The sequence below is a fragment of the Aedes aegypti genome, chromosome 1 (assembly GCF_002204515.2).
Source record: "Aedes aegypti strain LVP_AGWG chromosome 1, AaegL5.0 Primary Assembly, whole genome shotgun sequence".
Lineage (NCBI taxonomy): Eukaryota > Metazoa > Arthropoda > Insecta > Diptera > Culicidae > Aedes > Aedes aegypti.
The window spans coordinates 156867150-156888340 of record NC_035107.1 but is presented as its reverse complement, the minus strand read 5'-3'; the positions used below and the strand labels follow the sequence as shown (position 1 = coordinate 156888340).

The following is a 21191-nucleotide window of genomic DNA, read 5'->3' as shown; positions in this document are numbered from 1 at the left end:
TCAAAAAAAAAAATTCGATTTCGGAAATTTCATGTACCCCCCCCCCCCCCCTTTGGATATTTTTCATGGGTCAAAAAAGCCAAACTTTGACCGCTTTGGGGGTCCACTTAATGAAGTCCAATTGAGCTCAAATTTTGCATGGGGACTTTTTTCGAGGAGACAAAACTTTTGAGCCCTACCTTTTTTTGAAATTCGATGGCAAAATTTTTCCCATACATTCCATTGGCACCCTACTATACACCTCTATACCCGTAACGCGGGTAGATCACTTTCTCGTAGTGCGTTACGGGATAAGATCTACCAATTTGAACCCTAGCCTCATCTTGTTTATCGGGCTAGGGTAATATGTTCTTGTAATTCAAGGATTCGCGGTACAAAGTCCTTGTTACTGGCAACAGTTTCTGAAATAGAATCTATTTTACCTAGCAGATGGTTAAAGACTCGGAGTTTGTCAGTCCCGAGACTATACTTGAAGCTAGGATAACATGAGTATGCATGGTCAAATGTCAGTAGTACCGATATGGTTCTTCAAAAAATAAATCGATTATGTTTGCTAAGGGGTGCGCCTTCCCTGTGATGTAAGTCTCTATGAAGGGTGTAAATAGCGAGACCTTTTCATCACCTTCGATTTTTATCAATTTCTGAGGAATCAAAACAAGAACTGTACAGAAATCGATGATTCATTACCAGTCAATGGAAATGGAGTAATGCACTAGTGGATACGGGCACACTATAAGGATACGGGTAATGTCACAATAGATCTAAATAATGGTCGCTGTGGCGCATCCGAACAGAAAAAAATAGACCCCTAAAAGCATTTGAAGAGCTTATTAATTAATACTTACATAATACTACATTAATACTACATTAATGATACGAACCATAAAGATTGAAATTATTACATTAATTTAATCTTAGTGGGGCCCTTCTCGGCTTTAATTCTGCTTTAAATCGCTTCGTAAGATTATATTACTTTAAGGTGAAGATGAATCGAAGCCAATGTTCAAATTTTCAAGATTTTGCTAGCTGGCGGTGACCAATCGATTAGGTTTTCAGCTCAAACGGATGTTTGGTTCTCCAGATCCGTGCTCTTGAAAATTTGAACTTTGGCTTCGTTTTATCTTCACCTTAAAAGAGAAACTGATAGCACACTATACCGCTCAAAGAAGGAAGTTTGCCTTCTTATACAAATGATCAACAATTTTAAGCTTATTTTTGCATTGTACATTCATTTAACACAACCGTACAGATAACTCATTTTACTTCTAAGATTCAGCAAAAAATATGAACTTAAACAAGATTCACGTTTTGCAATTACTATTTGGGTTGAAAGTTCATTAGAGACTGTTGTTTAGAGAGATGCCTTTGTTTTCCAATATGGGACTGCACAAGCTTCATATTTTTCCACAACATTTTCAAACAAAGGATGTAAATTTTTATATGCATGGTAAAGTACATATTAAGAGATAAATATTGCTATGGAAAAACGTGTTGGTTCGAAAATCCATATAAGACAGTTATGCTTTTAGGGGCAGTATAGAGCAAATATAAATTAAACATATCATGCTGTTTCAAATTGCCTGACGATTCAAAAGCCGGACACTGGCCTTTTCACGGTGTTTTTGAACCAAATAGCGATTTTTTTCCGCCTAGTATCCATAATTCGGACGTATTCAAAATTCTCCCTGCATAAAAGTAGTCGAAAAAACATTCGAAGATCCGGACACTAAGAATCAACACGATAAATAGCTTCGCGGTTACTTGAGTAGTTACCGTGAGGCGCCGTCCACAATTACGGGGCTGTTTATTAATTACGTAAGGGGTTATGGGGGGGGGGGTATTTCATTAAAATTGTCTTACGTAATTAATGGATATATTTATACATGATATATTTAAGAAATATAAAAAAAATCTGATCAATGTTACCCCAGATTACGGTACTAGATATATGTATTCATAACTCTGTGGTCCCTTCAATATAAACTTATAGATAGTTGATTGTTGCTTAAAATCAGGATGCCCATTTAGGGGTTGTTGGAATATTTTAAAATATGCTGCTCTAGTAGACGTACAATCTGTGGTAGGTCATCTTGAAAGTTTTTATTTTTTATTTGTTATACCGTGTAACTTATTAGGTTAATGAGGCTTTGCTAAAAATATGGTCTAATTACACTCACCGAAAACGTTTTTATCACATTTAGTGACAGTCACCGGATTGGATTTCGATGAGTAACAGATGTCACACACTTCGGCAAACATTGAATTGTAAGCGTAGGAACATTTGATACAAGTCCACATTCGTTTCGGTAACTGCTGAAGTCTGCGTGGAAAACAATTAACATACAAAGATATTCTGTATATATGGTAAAATTTTACTACGCAAATTATAAATAATAACAAAGCGTGAAAGAAACAAATAACATGCAAACGTAATGGAAAATTAAATTTGGTAAATATATAGGGAATTCTGAAACATTTCAAAATATGTTTTACCATGATTGCTAAATGCACACAGCAAGAAAAAAGTGTGAATTGTTGTGTAATATATCAATAGAGACTAACTTGTCTCTTATATGCCTTTACTGCCCATGTTTGCATAGGCAACGTAACCACCAGCACTACCATTGTTGAGAGAATACATATTTATGTTTTCGGCTGCATTCTTGTATTTGTTAGCAATTTCATTAAAACATTGTATGCATTAGAAATAGATTGAAGATATTAAGTTGACTGAGGTAGATTTTTTGACTTATTCCATGGTTTTGTTTGAAAAAACATACATCACTTTATCCGATCAAACAGGATGTTTGATGATCGATTGTACTGCCCATATTTGTATGTTTCTCGCTTTCAGTATCATAAGGGGGCGAAGGTTTTTGACTGTTATTTTTTATTTAGTTCTTGTTCATCTTGCATCGTAAAATGTTACAAAAATCGAATGAATTTCGTATAATAATCCAAAGAGAAAGTACCGAAGAGAAATCGATCACTGCAGATACGCATGTATGATACTAAACGCGAGATTTGTAACGTTCGACAAAATTAGGTAAATGGAATATCAAGTGTGCATTTCATGGCAGGATGGCAAGATAGTACAATTTCTGAAAATTACCAAGTGCTTATTTGAGGCTGAAATGCTGTACTGCTTATATCGTATCGTAGTCAGAAAATAGTTCTGATAGAAATTTCAATTGTTAATGTGTTAAACAATACTTATTAACAAAGTTCATAATACAGTTTACAGGGGCCTTCCTTAGCCGAATGGTTAGAGCCGCGGCTACAAAGCAAAGCCATGCTGAAGGTGTCTGGGTTCAATTCCCGGTCGGTCCAGGATCTTTTCGTAATGGAAATTTACTTGACTTCCCTGGGCATAGAGTATTATCGTACCTGCCACACGATATACGAATGCGAAAATGGCAACTTTGGCATAGAAAGCTGTGGAAGTGCTCATAAGAACACTAAGCTGAGAAGCAGGCTCTGTCCCAGTGAGGACGTAATGCCAAGAAGAAGAAGAAGAAGATAATACAGGTTTGCTTCAAATTGCCGGACACTAGGATTATTTTATCATTTTTAAAAATATAAATTCAAAGTTTTATATAATACTTATGCACAAAACTATTCTTTAAGTTTAATTGTACGGTCTAAAAGTTAATGTATCGCAGTAGGCTACAATATATTAAAAACAGAAATAAAAAACAAAATGCGTATCAATACTCTACACTTTTCAGTGTTTGTTGAACTGAATATTACAGCTGCCGTTAAAGAAAGATGCGTATAATTTCAAATTGAAAACAGTGTTTGGTGCTAGTACATGTTTCGAATGAAAAGCGAACTATTGTGTCCAATTGCTGAAAATGTCGTATTATCCTAAATTAATTCGTGCATTTCATACTAAATTGTATCTTAAATGTAAGTTGATGAAAGTTTAAAAAAAACATATATAAAATTTTGTTTAAACGTCAATAAAACCAGTTTTTATACAACTTTGGCGACCTGTTTTTAAAATTGGGACGTGTATGAACATTTCTGAGAACCGCATCAGATTCAAAAATTACAAATCTACTAGAGACACATAATTTGATCCTTGGGACACGCTAAAATTGTTATTTTTGTTTCGTTAGTGGTTAAAAAAACAAATTGGAATTTTTTTTTTTCGAATTTCTAGTACAATCTCAAGGTTTCAGTAATTGATCGAAAATGTTCATCATTGTTCAAAAATGACGAATGTGACAAATATACAGCTATGGGCAGTGTATACAAGAAAAGACGTACACACTAGGTCATTGTCATAGTAATCTGGTGTTTACGCTACATCATCCGAACAAATACTAGACAAACAGCATGGTTGTTCGAATAATTGCTGTATGTACTCGTGTCATTCCATTTTTTTATAACACAAATATTTTCGAACAAACAATTGTTGTTCGCATGTCCAACGAGTGTATCATTAGAATGCGTAGCAATGAAAAAGTGCATTTTCATCATATCGGCATTTACGTCGACTATGCGAACATAAGCAATTTAGATGGTGTAGACTTATCCACCGGTGAACTGAAATCACTCGGCTCAACAATCTTTAAACTTGAACGGGTTTGAACACGTGGGGAGCATTCAAAAGCGTGCCCGCTCATGTATCGAAATTCTAGGGCCGAGTGAATTTAGTTCACCAGTGGATAAGTCAATCCCCTGAGATTTTTTTCTTATTTTTCCGTAGCTCGGAAATCAAAATTAATATATTTTTGGCTTTTGCAGTTGAAGAGGACTTAAGGGCACTTAACGTTCAGGGCGACTGGAAGCGATTGGCTCAGGACCGAGCCCAGAGGAGAAGAATTATCCATTCGGCGTAGATTCAACGTAGCGGATTGTAGCCCATCAAGTATCAAGTAAGTAAGTATATTTTTGGCTCAGAAGAAAACAATATTCGTATAGCAATCGCAAGTTGTTCACTTTTTGGGCCAACATATGATCAAGAGAAAAGATTACGCAATGAAAAAATCAAAGCCCCAAATTCATAAATTCGCGAATACGTTTATAGCAGTTTACACAATAAGTTGCAGAATGATGAGCACAATCGTATATTTATCCTACGAGGCTTGCCGAGTTGGATAATTACGATGAGCACTGTAAACATCGAGTTCTGCAACGAGTTACGTACAACATTTTTTGCAATTTTTTAGAAGACCACTTGAGGGTATCAGAAATCATATCGGAAAGCATTCACCATTATTTTACAATTTCTGAAAAAATGTTTTGTATTGATTCATGACGCAACTCAAAACAGTTGCGTAATGAGAAAGCGTTGCGTAATGGATCATTACAGCACTGGTGGGGACGGACCTGGTGTAGTGGTTAGAACACTCGCCTCTCACGCCGAGGACCTGGGATCGAATCCCATCCCCGACATAGTCACTTATGACGTAAAAAGTTATAGTGACGACTTCCTTCGGAAGGGAAGTAAAGCCGTTGGTCCCGAGATGAACTAGCCCAGGGCTAAAAATCTCGTTAATAAAGTCAAATCAATCAATCAATTACAGCACTGGTTTCAGTTGCGTAATGAATAGCACTTTAATTCGCCCTCCGAGCTAATATAGGGCTATTACAAAACTAACATGCCCTATACAAGCCGTATAATAGCCTTAAAAAGGCGAATTAGCGGGCTAGTGGTTACTTGGGATGAGCTCATCAACTTATCAAACACCTTTGAAGCTTAATTCAAAAATAAAAAAATAAAAGAAGATTATTTTGGCTACATATATGAATGCCGTAGACTATTACGGTCAATACACATGCATTATGGACCAATGTACGAGTTCACTCGTTGACGTTTGAGCGGTGCCGTGTTATTTACGTTACCATGGGAAGGGGTGAATTTGGCACCGCTCAAACGTCAAATAAGGCTGATACAAATATTAATTTTCTATTATGTCCGAGACCACTTGGAAGGTACGAGGGGGGGAAATAAATAAAGAACAAAAAAATAAAAATGTAATTTTTTATTTTTAACAATAGTTGTTAAACTTTTTTCGATTGTCATCTAGATCATTATTTTACCTATTTTTTTAGCTTTAAAAATTTAAAAAATCTAACTGATGTCAAAAAAACGATGATTTTTTTTTCTCCCCTGCAAAAATTTCGGATTTTTGAGGGGGGTGGCATAAAAGAAAATGAATATTTGTATCAGCCCAAGTGAACTCGTGCATTGGTCCATGGACCAAAGCACGAGTTCACAAGTTTGACGTTTGAGCGGTGCCAAATTCATGCGTTTCCATGGTCACGTAAATAACACGGCACCGCTCAAACTTCAACGAGTGAACTCGTGCGTTGGTCCATTAGCGGCTTTTTAGTTGAAAAAGCGGCTTTTTAATTGAAAAATGAGCAACTCATGAACCAAGCTGCTATTACATTTCGATTCATGAGAAAAAAGCCTGACTATACACACAATGTAGATCTTACTTTTTTGTTTTCATCTTTTTCTGTACTTCAGCGTAGACGGGAATGCCATCACCTGTCGACGAATTGTTGTTCAAATTATCCGTTTTATGCGACACGCTAGTCTCCAAGTAGCCTTCCAATCCAGCTGGATCGTTCATTGCTAGTTGTTGATTATCCTGTTGTTTTCTTATCCCTTCAACGTTTTCGTAGTATCGATCAAAATTCATGGAAATGCTCGTCTGTTGTCTGGTAGTGGACTTTTGTTGATTCTTTAGCTTGTTTTGTTTGTTTATCACAGCGTATATAGGTTCTGCTGATTCTGGGTCCTGTTTGCTGATATTCTCTTTAACCGAGGGAATCATTTTCTCGGTACTATTGTCCTTTTGCTGAGATTCTTTGGATCCTTTCTTATAGTCCGATATCGTTTCCCGCGATTGACTGGGACCTGCCTTTACTATCCAATCTCTTACGGTTACGAATATACCACAGTCTCGATGGTTTTCACCTGACGCACTTTGTGCTGTGCCAACACGTATCTTTTTCGATAAAGTCGTAATTGTAAACTGTTGCAATGTTTTACTTTCGCTTGTATAACAACTGTTATTTTCGTTCGAATGGATATCGGTAAAATAAGTAGGATGTTCTGTATGATCTTTAGGACTTACTTTCTGTTTCCATCTAGAGTAATTTTTTTCAGGAATGGATTTGTTATCGGAACTGGATTGAAGTTCTCGATGGTTGGAATTGAACACATCCAATTTTTTGTGCACACAAGCAGTATTCTTTAGGTTGAAACGATTGTAGACACAAAGTTGACACTTTTTTCCGTCTATAAATTCCATACTAAGAGCTTTCTTGTCAATTAGACTTTTTGCGTAGCTCTCCTCACCCAAGACATACGTACAGGACTTTTGATTAGCATTTTGATTCAATTGCTTTTTTGCGCTACCTTTGTACACCGGTGCTAGCGTACTTATTGAATCACAGTTTATGCAATGCCAGGTTATTGAATTGTTCTCATAGTGGCAGCCGTAACATTTCCATATTCTGTATAAATTTGGTTGAGAAAAACTTCTTCGAATATTGTTACAATTGGCTCTGTGAACTACTGGAAACACGTGTTGGTCGATTTTCTTCCTATTTAAGTTCTTATGAGCAATTGCCAAACTATCCTTAACTTTAAGAATACCATCGCGAGAGATCCTGTTTAAATTGTATGAAGAAAATAGAAAATGACAATTGTGTTGTTATTGATATTTTTTGCATAAGTTATAACAATGTTTTTGAGAAATAGTAATTACATCATATTTTTGGCTGAGGTCTAATGGAAACAAAAAGGAGCTCTTCATTGTCAGAGTTAATCATCCAGTCGAATTTTTGATCTTTTGTAAACCAATGAATATTTAAATTTGTTTTTTTTTTCATATTTTTATTCCTTTCAACATATTAGCTCAGTTGTGTTTCCTAGAAGCACGATTTTGAACTACTCAGCGGTGTACTGTATGGGCCTCGACCTAACTAACAATTTTACCGAAAACACCAGCTTGCTAACTTATCCGCATTTTGAGGTGTACCGTACAGTGCCCTAGTTTAGCATTCCCTAATTCCGCACATTTAGTCTAAAATTTTACGAATTTCAGGAAAATTTCGATTTTTGTCTACCGCGCTACCTGTATATGGTGGATATACATTACAGTTGTACAGGTCCGACTCCATTATCCGGCGACTCGGTTATCCGGAATTCTAGACTCGATATTCCGGAGTATGTTTTTATATATTTTTGTTTGTTCAAATACTCTCTATAGCGACATTTTTCGGTCTCTTGGAAAATATATTGATGTTGCGACTGTTCTATATAACGACTTATATGTCGTTATAACAAGCTTCGACTGTATTTAAGTTCTTTTATCGCAGATTATTCGGAGTGAAAAAACATCGATACTTCGGATAATTCGATCTGTACTCAAACTAATTATAAACTTTAATTTTGAATTTCTGATATTATTCTTCAAAATGCACAGGATTAGGGCACTTTACGGTATTAATTATTAAATTTTATATAAGTTACAGAAAATTCCGATTTTGTTGAATTATTTCTAACAGCACAAGCATATTTCAAGAGAACCCACAAGGATATGCATCAATGCGTAGTACAAATTCAGTATCTTTCAAACTTTAAGGCTGTGAAATAGCGCACATCATAATTACGAAATTGCGAATAAAAATGCGTGATTACGACCGATCGATCTGGTGTCTTCATTGCACTTATTCAGCAAGAGACGAATAAGTGCGGCGAAGACACCAAACCGATCCGACTTAATCCCGCACTATTGTTTACGATTCTGCACTTATAGGGAGTCCAGTTTCAAATTAAATTTATAATACAATTGTATGAATATCACCAACTTTCTCGTACTCTTCGGTATAATATAGGTCTACCGTTCTGATTAAATTCCGGGCTGCTTTTGATTCTGGCTAAGCTGCCCGCTAAGTGTTTTAAATGGTGCTGGGAATGGTAATAGTGGTGGCTTGAATTTCGAGAAACTTACGTGGCTTTCCCAGTACAGTAGTTCAAAAATATGAATCTCATCAAGAAACCTATGTTAAGTACATGAATTTTCTAAATCATTAGTGTTATTGAAGGCTCTAAATGCGGGAAATGCAGAAGGAAATAGAACATTTTTCTACAGTAATTTTGGGTTGCCCTTAGCAGCGGGTATTTTGGTATTTTCAAGGCTAAAAAGCCTACGGCGATGGGCGTGAGTTTCACTGGCTTCGCTGACTGTGATTTAATTTGCTTGGCTACTGTAGAGTGAATTTCGAGATTTTTTCCAATCCTGGTTTTAAATGCTTGGTAACACAGACGTATTCAGATGTACATTATATTTCAAATTATATGCTTTTAAATTGTTTCTACCAAGGATGGAAATCTAGTGATCATGACAAAATCCACGATGCATCGCGGTTGTTCTTTATCGTGCGATCATCACAAAAGATCAATCAGTGGTCGCAGTGATAATATACCCAACAACAACAAAAAAATCGTGCGATCATAGCAACAACGATTAACCTTTTGTCGTTAAGATATCACAACAAACTACGCTCCGCGATTAATGCATCGTTCTGCGTGTGCGCTAGCCATAGTTTTATCATTCTGAGGATTGTTCCATTGTTATCAGTTGATTTCCCTTCGGATATAGGTATAGTTTGTGATTATAGAATCATTCGGGCATGGTTTTAACGGAAAATAAAAATGCGACTGCGCCATGATTAAGTTCACACTCAGTTGAGCTCGGCTAATTTTCATTCTTTTACCGAGATCCGCACAGCCGAGCGATCAGCAACATAATTTTAACTTATATGTCAGCAAAAAATCAAGTTCGTTTATAGCAGCACCTTTGGGTGCCGCTGACATCAAACGTCACTTTTGGTGAGATATCAGCAAACGAACTTTAACCGAGATTTGCACAGCTGATCTCGGCATTCTGATTTAAGTGTGTTGATCGCTACTTGTAACAACATCCGATAAACTCTTTGTCCCACGACAAACATTGCATCGGATACACCTTATGTCGGTACAATGCGCGCGTGGTGAGGTTTTCAAATCATGCTGCTGCAAGAGCAACAACCCTCTTAGACCAATGAGAATATATACCGAGGTGTGGAAAACATATTTAGTGTGCGTGACATCCATGTACGGTGCAAAATGTTTCACAACTACAAGCGAGTGAGCTCCCATAAGAAGCCGTGTAAATTAGTGACGTAGTTATTTTTGTTTACGTTTTTTTCTCTTTACTAATCCATAGCCATTGCTTCTTCTTCCACACCTTGATATATATTCTCATTGCTCTTAGACCGTTCGAATACCGTGTTGTTTGTCGCTAGAGACGATTTCTTTTCATCCTTGGTTCCTACTTCACTAAAGCCTCAACTGCTCATATTCGCGTAACAGTGCCATGTATATAGGGAATCTTATAGAACATGGGTATCAGGTATCAGAAGGCCGGCTCCAAAGGCACGCCATCGCCATATTTGAGCCTATTTCATCATCTACCCGTTGGGAGAGGAAAAGGAAGGGAAAGATGGGAGGAAATAGGAGTGGGGTCCCTTGAAGAGGGAAAATCGCATAAGCGAATTGAGAGCATGTAGCTCCATACCACAATGGGTTCGAACAGCGCCCTAAAAGGGCACTGCAAAACGCATGAGCGTAAAGAGAGCCTATAGCTCATTACCACAGCGAATGTCCTGAAGATTCAGGCTTCTGAATTCAGTTTCACTTAATAAGTGTTTACCAAGTAATTGGAATCGCATTTGCGAAAAAACTGGACAGTTACATATCAGGTGATACGAAGTTCCATAATCGGAGTCACAACTATCACACACAAATGAGTCAGCACGCTGAATATTTGCCATGTGATAGTTGAGTCGGCAGTGGCCTGTCAACGCTCTGACCAAGATACTGCAATTCTGCTTTGACAGATTTGTTAAATACTTCGCCACCCTTGGAGATGGCTAAGTAATGTACAATTTTGTTTGACGACATGACTCCAAACTATTCCAATATTGCTTGTGCTGAGTTGCCGCCCAAGAGTTTATCTGAAGCTTCACCCAGCACTTCGAAATTGGAATAGCCGGCTCAGGGCCAATGAAGTCATGCGATGCTCCATCGCGAGCTAGCTCATCAGCCAATTCATTTCCAGCGATGGAAGAATGGCCAGGTACCCATACAAGGTTTACAGAGTTGACTGAATTCAGTTCCTCAATTTGAGTTCGACATGCGATAACAAGCTTCGACCTTGAGTTGGCCGAAGCGAGAGCTTTTATAGCAGCCTGACTATCTGAACAGAAGTATATGACTTTACACATTACGCGCTGTTGAAGTGCTGATTGCACTCCACACATAAGAGCAAATATTTCCGCCTGAAAAACGGTGCAGTTTCTACCAAGTGAGTAAAACTGATTCAGCCTTAGCTCACGAGAATATACTCCTGCACCAGCTCTACCTTCAAGAAGGGAGCCATCAGTGTAACATACTATATTGTTTGATATACTTCTTTCCAAATAGCCAGATGGGACTGTTATGCGAATATGGGCGTAGCAAATCACAGTCAGCGAGGCCAGTGAAACTCATGCGTATCGCTGCTGTAGGCGAAATGCCTTGAAAATAGCAAAACACTCGTTGCTAAGGGCAACCCAAAACTATTGTAGAAAATTGTTCTATTTCCCGCTTTTACAGCCTTCAATGACACACTGATTTAGAAAATCCATGTACTCAACAGAGGCTACTTGATGAGATTCACGATTTTAAACTACTGTAGGAAGAGAAGCCACGTGAGTTTCACGAAATTCAAGCCTACTACTATTACCATTCCCAGCCCTGGGTATAACTCTAGGTATAAACTCAAACGGGAAATGCAGTTGAGTTGATTGAGAATTATACTGCCGTGAATCGCAAGTCAGTCATCTGCATTTTCGTCAAAATTGAGTTTATATCAGTTTTCAACAAAACTTTCAATGATCTTTCAGCTGCACTATTGAGACAACACTTTTTGTGCGGTGGGTGAAATTAGGAAAAAAAAACACCAAGTCGAATTGTCGCATGAGGAAAAGTAATCGCAAGTCAGTTGAGATTTGCGCACCATGTAACACAAAATTGAACCGTGTTTTGGTCATCTTTATATATTTCTCGGATCCGTGTAACTAGTGTCACCAGGCATTTGGCCACATCGTGCTATGGAGCGTGGGTTCGATTCCCGCCCCGGGCGGTAAACTTTTCGTGAGGAATGTTTTCCGACTGTGCCACTGGGCGTTGCACGCTAGTCCGTTGTCTAGTGTGGTGCTTCCTTCAAAGGGCAAACTGTTCACTTGAAGCATTAATGTGTCGGTGTTTTATAAAAAAGGTAACTAAGTAAAAAGCAAATTGTGAAAGTTTCATTAAGATTGAAACATGTTCCAATCTCCTGGAATTTTGGGCATCCAATTCACTAAAGCTGTCATATATATAAACCGATCTAATGGGTCACAGCATTCCGTTAAAAATTGCTATTTTGTTCCTAATCCAAAATAAGGATACACGTGTTTTGAATTTTTCATTAGGGTGACCATATCCGAAATAGGGAGCAGAATAATCGCGACCTTGCATTTTTTTATTTTGTAAAAAATCATAACTTTTGAACCGCTTGACCGATTTTCAATTTTATTGGACAAAATGAATGCTAAAGGTTTTAACTTTTCAAGAAAAAATATAAAATTTTACAAAAATTGTTTTTTTTTTATAGAAAAAAAAATCTCCGTTTTTTCGTGTTTTGAAGGCCTTGGGTTAAAGGGGCTATAGCTGTTCTCTAAATTATTATATAAGCATCATTACTTATATAAAGCAGCTGCATTGCCGTAAACCTACCATTAAAGCAGTTATTTTTTTACAAGCGGGAAATCTGCAAACAGACGCCAGAGAAGGTAATTCAGGGAGTGTAAGGATTCCGCACCAACGACAACCCACTAAAACCAATCCATGCACTGTTCAACAAGAATTGCGCAAGTGAGGTACATACACTCAAAAAAATCCAAACGTCATTGCTACGTGAAAAATCACGTAAATCATTCCAAATTCATTTTACCTCCACTTCACCTGACTAAGATAAAGATCACTAAACCATTAATAACCACCAAATAGTGACTCGGTAATGTTTACTGAGGTTACCTATCGCACTTACGTGGAATTCACGTAGGTGCCTAAGTTGTGTACGTACATTCGGTGTTGAGCTCAAATCCTAAGATGGCGCCCGCTTGGTTTTTGAAGAACTTCAGAAGCTGCTGCTGCTTTAAACACTGTGTAAGATTGATTTCAAGGTAAATATGCTTTGAATACCGAAAAATCCCTGAATTACTTCATATTTTATACGTGATTTATAACCTCTATCAATTTTAGCACGCGAAGGCTACAACAAGACAGACCAAACTCACAAAATTGGAGAAACAGGATTCAAAATGCTCAGATTGACAATAAAAATATCACAATCTTTTAAGTTTTTTTACGTTTTCCAATTGGGAATTAGTTTTCTTCCAAAACTTATTAGAAATAAGATTGGTCTTTATTACAGTTAAATTTAATGCAAAACCATCTAGGTCCTATTGAAACGCTTCGTAAAGGCTACCGGAAAATCCACGTAGCTTTTACGTTTAGCGACGGTGGAATGGACGAACACCCAAAGTTCATGCGTTCATTCTGGGCTATCTATGATTTGCGTAAGAGCTACGTGAAAAGTGTGATGGAAAAGAATCACGTATGTTTTCACGTAACAATGACGTTTGGATTATTTTGAGTGTAGTGCACATTAGCCTGGGACACGGTTATATGAAAAATTTAGATTCTCGCTCCAGTCCACTTTTTGGATTGCATTTAGGTCCCATAACAACTGTGCAAAATTTCAGCTCGATCGGTGAAACTATATTTTAGCGCCAGCCCTTCAAAGTTTGTATGGGATTTACTATGGGAAAACTTATTTTTGCAAAGAAAAATCACTAGAGGTCTCCCATTGTCCTCTATAAAAATTCTGAACACAGACCTCAATAGATAGTTTTACGATAAACAATATTGTCGAAGACCGCAAAGCAATCCGATGCTTGTAAATGTCATGTCTACCTATCTCAAGTGATATTCCTCATGACTCTGGTACATTTTATTTGTTCGTACCTACGGAATTTCTGAGCTATTAATACTGGCTGCCATAAGCGCAGAGGAGGAGACTTCCCGGACTGTGGACTGATTAACATAGTATATTATTCTTGATTTGCAGGATATAAAAGTGGCGACGAGGATTATGGAAACGTGTGTTGGCGATTATCGTTTTTTCTTTGAGGTGGCGAGTTTGCCAATTTTATTTATTTGAGTATGGTGAAATTACCAATTTGAGTTGAACTAAATTGTTCTTTAGAGCTGACGAAATTGTCGTATATTGTGAACATAGTTGTTCTTTTGTGAAGCGAGAGTATGGTGAAATTGCCAATTTGAGTTGAACAAAATTGTTCTTTAGTGTTGACGAATTTGTCAAATGTAATGTTGAGCAATATGAATCCAATGATATGAATGTTTTGTTGTAGTCATGAAAAAAGTACTATGAACACACAATTGTGGAATTTTTTAGGTATATTTTCGACTGTTCGTTGTATGAGTTGTTATTATTATTATTGAATGTGGCTTTTTAAAGAGTTATTAGAATGTTTCTAAAGGGGAAAGGACTGTCATGTCTACCTATCTCAAGTGATATTCCTCATGACTCTGGTACATTTTATTTGTTCGTACCTACGGAATTTCTGAGCTATTAATACTGGCTGCCATAAGCGCAGAGGAGGAGACTTCCCGGACTGTGGACTGATTAACATAGTATATTATTCTTGATTTGCAGGATATAAAAGTAAAAAAGCTGTTAAGCATAGACTATTCGGAAATTTTGCAGAATTTTGTTATTATTGTTATTCCTTTACGTGTTAATCAACATCACCTTGTCAATAGGTTTTCATTGAATAACTTTTTTCACTGGTGTTGAATTGTTTCACGGTCTTCGGCAATATTCTTCATCGTAAAAATACCTATCGAGGTCTGTGTTCAGAATTTTTATAGAGGTAAATGGGCGACCTCTGGCGATTTTTCTTTGCAAAAGTAAGTTTTCCCATAGTAAATCCCATACAAACTTTGAAGGGCTGGCGCTAAAATATAGTTTCACCGATCGAGCTGAAATTTTGCACAGTTGTTATGGGACCTGAATGCAATCCAAAAAGTGGACTGGAGCGAGAATCTAAATTTTGTCCCACACTAGCACATACATTACCCATGGCCTCAGACCCTTATCTCCCAGGAACCACCTTACGGTATTTTCCGGGGAGGGGCCAGTGCATATAGGATAGCACCTAACAGCCTAGGCAAACTGCTCCTCCTAGCCGACTTGAACAATGTTACAAGGGACCAGCCTCGGCAGGGCTAATCCTCTGAAGCCGACCATTAAGGCGAAGTAGGCCGTCATTGGAATATGTACGCGTCGTTGATGATTGTTGCTAATTCATCTCACGATTTCGGATCAAAAAAAATCAGTTGGTTTTGTACTGACACAGCTGAAAAATTATCAGCATAAAGTATGATGATACTTTTTCAGCTGTCAGTGCAAAACCAACTGATTTTCTTTGATTCGAAATCGTGAGATGAATTAGCAACAATCAGCAACGACGCGTACAAATTTCAATGACGGCCTACTTCGCCTTAAAGTAGTTTAAAAGTGGACAAGGCCACTTTTACAGTCAAACTAATGAACGTTTATAAAGTCATCATGCAATTCATAAAGTAACATTAAGGCAATGATACATTTGTAATGTAGCGTTTGTCATGTCTACCTATCTCAAGTGATATTAATTATTCTGCCTTTTGGCTTGGTACCTTTTATCTGTTCGTACCTACGGTATTTTTGAGCTATAAGTACTGGCTGCAGTTGGCGCAGAAGAGGGACTTCCTGAACTGTGGACTGATTAACATATTATTTTATTCTTTATTTGCAGGATATAAAAGTGGCGACGAGGATCATGGAAACGTGTGTTGGCGTTTTTCTTTGAGGTGGCGAGTTTGCCAATTTTATTTATTTGAGTGTGGTGAAATTACCAATTTGTGTTGAACCAAATTGTTCTTCAGAGCTGACGAAATTGTCGTTTATTGTGAACATAGTTGTTCTTTTGTGAAGCGATTGCTGAATGGAGATGAACGAAAATGTTCTTTAGTGCTGACGAATTTGTCAAATGTAATGTTGAGCAGTAAAATCCAATGATTTGAATGTTTTGTTGTAGTCTTGGAATTAGCAAATTTGCGTATTTAAAATAAGATCGTGGAATTCTTTGGATATATTTTCGATTGTTCGTTGTATGAGTTGTTGCAACTTGTAGCTGGCTTTTAAAGAGTTATTAGAAAGTTTCTAAAGGGGAAAGGACTGTCATGTCTACCTATCTCAAGTGATATTAATTATTCTGCCTTTTGGCTTGGTACCTTTTATCTGTTCGTACCTACGGTATTTTTGAGCTATAAGTACTGGCTGCAGTTGGCGCAGAAGAGGGACTTCCTGAACTGTGGACTGATTAACATATTATTTTATTCTTTATTTGCAGGATATAAAAGCGTTATGATTGCTTCATTGCTTTACAGCATGTTTCGTGCACCACAATACTATCCCATGGGAATAAACGAGCGACCATCTTCGATTCCCCCTGGGAAGTGGTTCCCCAAGACAGTTCAATGTTAGTTAACAAATAGTCGTTTCGGGACAAACAATCTAGAATGGCGAAAAAAAAATGTTCGGAGGAAATGTTTTTTTTTTTTTTTTTTTAAATCTTTATTTGAGTGTATTTTAACGCACGAGGGCTAGTTCTACACTATAGGAGGAAATGTGTTTAATACATTGTGGAAAACTAAACTGATTTCTCATAACTCACGCTTGAGATTTTTCATGCGTCAATCACGCAACTCAGCAGTCAAAAAATCATGGATGAGTTGGCTCACCTTTTCGACTCATTGGGCCGTATGAATAAAATGTAGTAAAGTTGAGTTTACTACATTATCGGTAGTGAACGCTATATGTGGAACACGAGTGGAACATGTTTGTGTCATTTCCCTTTCTACACCTTTCGAACATACTACAAACAACGCGTTGTTATGAACAAAGGTAGCATTTACTACAAAGCTACTGGTAGTTAGCTTCAGAGGTTGCTACTCATGCTTTGAGATTTCGGAATTGAATGGAATAATTTACTTTTGAGTAAAAAGCATGGAAAACCGATACGAGTTTTGATATTTTGGAAGATATTTTGAGTTTTGCTTAGGAATTCTGAGGTTACGAAAACATTCGCCCCGCCAATTCTGAGATTCCGGTAAGATTACCGGCAGTAGCAATTTGTAATATCCGTGTGAATTCTGGCATTACGATAACTATGTTATTTTCTAGGAATTTTAGGATGTCGGTAGGAGTTCAGATATTGATAAAGTAATTCTGAATTTGACGTGTAAATTCTGACATCTTAGATTCTCAGATTTCCTTTGGAATTCCGGAATTTCTTAGGCACTTTGGGATTCCGATAGCGATGTCGGATTTTTTATGATAATTCTGGAAGTTTAAATACCATTCTAGGAATATTGCGGAAATATTAGAAATCTGGTAAAAACTCTAGAATTGGGGTGGGAATGGGATTCCGGATATTAATCTCTTAGAACTCTTTGGGTATATTTGAGACGGTATTTCTGTAAGAATCTATGAGATTGCGATGGGATTCCTGCGAATTATTGTGTGTATATTTGTAATTCTGAAAATCAATCTTTGTAATTATTGTAAAAACCTTTAAGATTCGGTTGATCTTCAGTTCCGTTGGAATTTCAAAGCAAAGCTTTAATATAAACCTTTTCAATGTCGGTAAAATTTTATAGATTTAAATGGGATTTTTTGTGAAATCGATAAGAATTTTAATAATTTCAAAGGGAACCCTGGTGCTTTAGGAGAGATCCTCATTGAATTCTACCAATGGAATCACTACAATTCCCATAAAAATCTCTACATTCTAAGTTCTAGAAATTCCAAGGATACTATCAGAAACCCCACCAAAATAACGAGAATATCACAGAAACACTTAGAACTTCCGGAATTCAACATGCTGTTAAGAAAACACACGGGGAGCATTGAAATTCTACCGCAATTTCACCAGAATCTCAGTAATGGTGCTAGAAAATATGTGGTTCCTAAATTGAGAGCTGTAGTCTCAAGATCTCTTCATATATGTTTGACTAATATTAAAAAAATCATCAATCACTGGCGTTGGCGAAGACCGAAAACCACCCAGAAAATTCTTAGATATACCATCATCATGAAATCATAGACATAAAAAGAATACCAGACTAATCGCAAATCTTGTCAAACTACAGCACCTTCATAATCGTAATCGTAATCGATTAGATTCCATGCACTTCCTTCATATGCATGATTGTATTAATTTTAAGCGTCACTCTTAATAGATTGTTCTTTACGTGCAGAATCACTCTGCACTTTGAATGGAAATTTCTTAACGTGCAGCTTCAGTCTCTGCTCATGTTCGAAAGTAGTAAGTACTACAGGTTCGAAAAGTTTTTTATTCATACCAAAAGTGTAGTAAACTTTGTGGATTTTGTTTTTGAGTAGATGCTACATGTAGTAAAGTTCAACGTTTTTTATTCATATCACCCATTGGGTGATATGAATAAAAAACTTTGAACTTTACTACATGTAGCATCTACTCAAAAACAAAATCCACAAAGTTTACTACACTTTGGTATGAATAAAAAACTTTTCGAACATGTAGTACTTACTACTTTCGAACATGAGCAGTAGGGTGCCAATGGAATGTATGGGAAAAATTTTGCCATCGAATTTCAAAAAAAAGTAGTGCTCAAAAGTTTTGTCTCCTCGAAAAAAGTCCCCATGCAAAATTTGAGCTCAATCGGACTTCATTAAGTGGACCCCCAAAGCGGTCAAAGTTTGGCTTTTTTGACCCATGAAAAATCTCCAAAGGGGGGGGTACATGAAATTTCCGAAATCGAAATTTTTTTTTTGATGCCAGACGTCTTAGAAATGCATGAAACGTCGAGATCTGGTGTTATTTGGAAAATTTTTTTTTTTGAAAAAATCGACCTTTTGGGACTTAGTATTTTTTTGAGTTGGGGGAGTGAATTGAATTTGAAATGAACGATTTTAATTCAATTGCTTAGAAATTCAAGGCAATAGTATTGAAACATATCCTATATCATTGTTGGCCACTGAAAGCATATTATATGTGATATTTCATTAGGGTGGTTCATTTACTTTCCATTAGGGTGGTCCTTTTTGTTAAAAAATAAAAAAAAAAATAAAAAATAGAATTTTAATTGAATATTGAAGACAATAGTATTGGAACATCTCTCACATTATCGTAAGCCATTTTCTACATTTAAATTGTGGTATTTTATTAGGGTGGTTCACTTATTTTCCATTAGGGTGGGCCTTTCTGTCGAAAAATCATTATTTGAATGGGATATCAAAAACCATAGTATTTTATCACCTCTTTCATCATCGTAGGGCATTTCCTTCATTACATTCGTGATATTTTATTAGGGTGGCTCACTTATATTCCATTACGTTGGTCCTTTAAAAAAAAATTGAGAATTTGAATGGAATAGAAAATATAAGAGTAATTAAACAACTCCTATGTCATCGTAGGCCACTGTAAACATATAATATGTGATATTTCATTGGGGCTATTGTCCTCAGTTTTGCATAAGGGTGATCATTTAATTTGTAAATTAAAAAAATATTCTCAACAGATCTAAAAAATCAACTTTGTTTGTATAGTTTTGAATCATGATTCTTCATTGGCATGCAACTCTTCGTTAAGATATTTTCATTAAGGTTTTCTTTTGAATAGTTAAAATAAAACGTTCCAATAACAATAATCAGTGAATGCAGTGAAGCACAACTCTAACTGCCATATTCAAAATACAGATAAAAAGGAATGAAATAATTTTTTACGTATTCAAATTATGACAATAGCTTGATGGGCGACGATGAAGGGCAACAAAAGTGTTTAGTTTATATTTTCAAAAGAGATTCTCAGCCTTGGGCTCCTTCATTCCCGAACCAAAAGTACGTTGCCTTCTGCTTACTATAGTACACGCGATTCGGTTGTGACAACGTAGGCAATTCCAGTTTTAACAATCAGTTCTCGTTTATTCTTCAAAGATGTAACAAAGTTCCTTATAAAAATTTCGTCGGAATTTCATATGGATTTTTTCGTTGGAGTTTTCAACGGAATTTTCTTTGGAGTTTCCTTTGGAATTTTAATCGGAATTTCCTTCGAAATTCCTTTTAAAGTTTTTTATTTGACTTTTCTACGAAATTGCCTTTGAAATTTTCTACGGAATTTTCATCAAAATTGGAAATTTATCCTGAATTTGCTTCGGAATATCCTGTGGAATTTTCGTCGGTATCATTAGAAGTGCCCTGTTCAATTTTCTGTGGTATTTCCTTCGAAATTTCCTATGAAGTGTCCTTCGGAATTTCATTCTGAACTTTTTGTTGGAATTTTCTTCGAAGTTTCTTTTTGAGTTTCCTTTGAAATTTGCTTTGGAATTTTCTTTGGAGTTTCCTTCCGAATTTCTACTAGAGTTTGTTTCGGAATTTCCTGTGTAATTATCTTTGGAGCTTCCTTCAGAATTGTATTCGAAATATTATTTGGAATTTCTTTCGAAGCATTGGAATTTACTTTGAAATTTTCTTTGGAGCTTTCTTCGGAATTTCATTTGGGATTTCTTTTGGACCTTCGAAATTTAGTGCGGAATATTCTTAGAAATTTCCTTTACAATTTTCTTTGGAATTTCTACAGAGTTTTCTTGAGAATTTCCTTACAAATTTGCTTTGGATATTCCATAGAAAATTCCTTAGTTATTTTCATCGAAATTTACTTTGCCATTTGCTTCGGAATTTCTTCTGGAGTTTCCTTCGGAATTCCTTTTGGAGCTTCATGCTAAATTTGATTCGGAATTTCATTTGGAATTTCTTTTGAAGCTTTGAAATTATTTCGGAATTTTCTTCGGAAGTACCTCTACAATTTTCGTTTCCTCTGGAATTCCCTTCGGTATTTCCTTCAAAATTTTCTCTGGAATTTTCTCTGGAATTTCCTTCGGAATTTTCTCTGGAATTTCCTTCGGAATATCCTCTGGAATTTCCTTC

The 21191-nt window shown here is 36.5% G+C and overlaps 1 protein-coding gene across 4 annotated transcripts in view; it reads right to left on the bottom strand.

Moving 5' to 3' along the window:
- The window catches only part of LOC5568545 (calpain-D), a 68663-nt gene that overhangs the window by 21700 nt on the left and 25772 nt on the right, over positions 1 to 21191 (bottom strand). Inside the window, exons 2-3 of one of the 4 annotated variants that reach the window (XM_021851886.1) lie at positions 6454 to 7635; positions 2178 to 2320 (exon numbers count right to left, since the gene is read on the bottom strand). The exons of 1 other annotated variant lie outside the window; for it this stretch is intronic. In XM_021851886.1, coding sequence (XP_021707578.1) covers positions 2178 to 2320; positions 6454 to 7635 — 1325 coding nt within the window. The remainder of the gene's footprint in view (positions 1 to 2177; positions 2321 to 6453; positions 7636 to 21191) is intronic. 2 more of the 4 variants (XM_021851889.1, XM_021851894.1) reach the window with 2 other exon arrangements.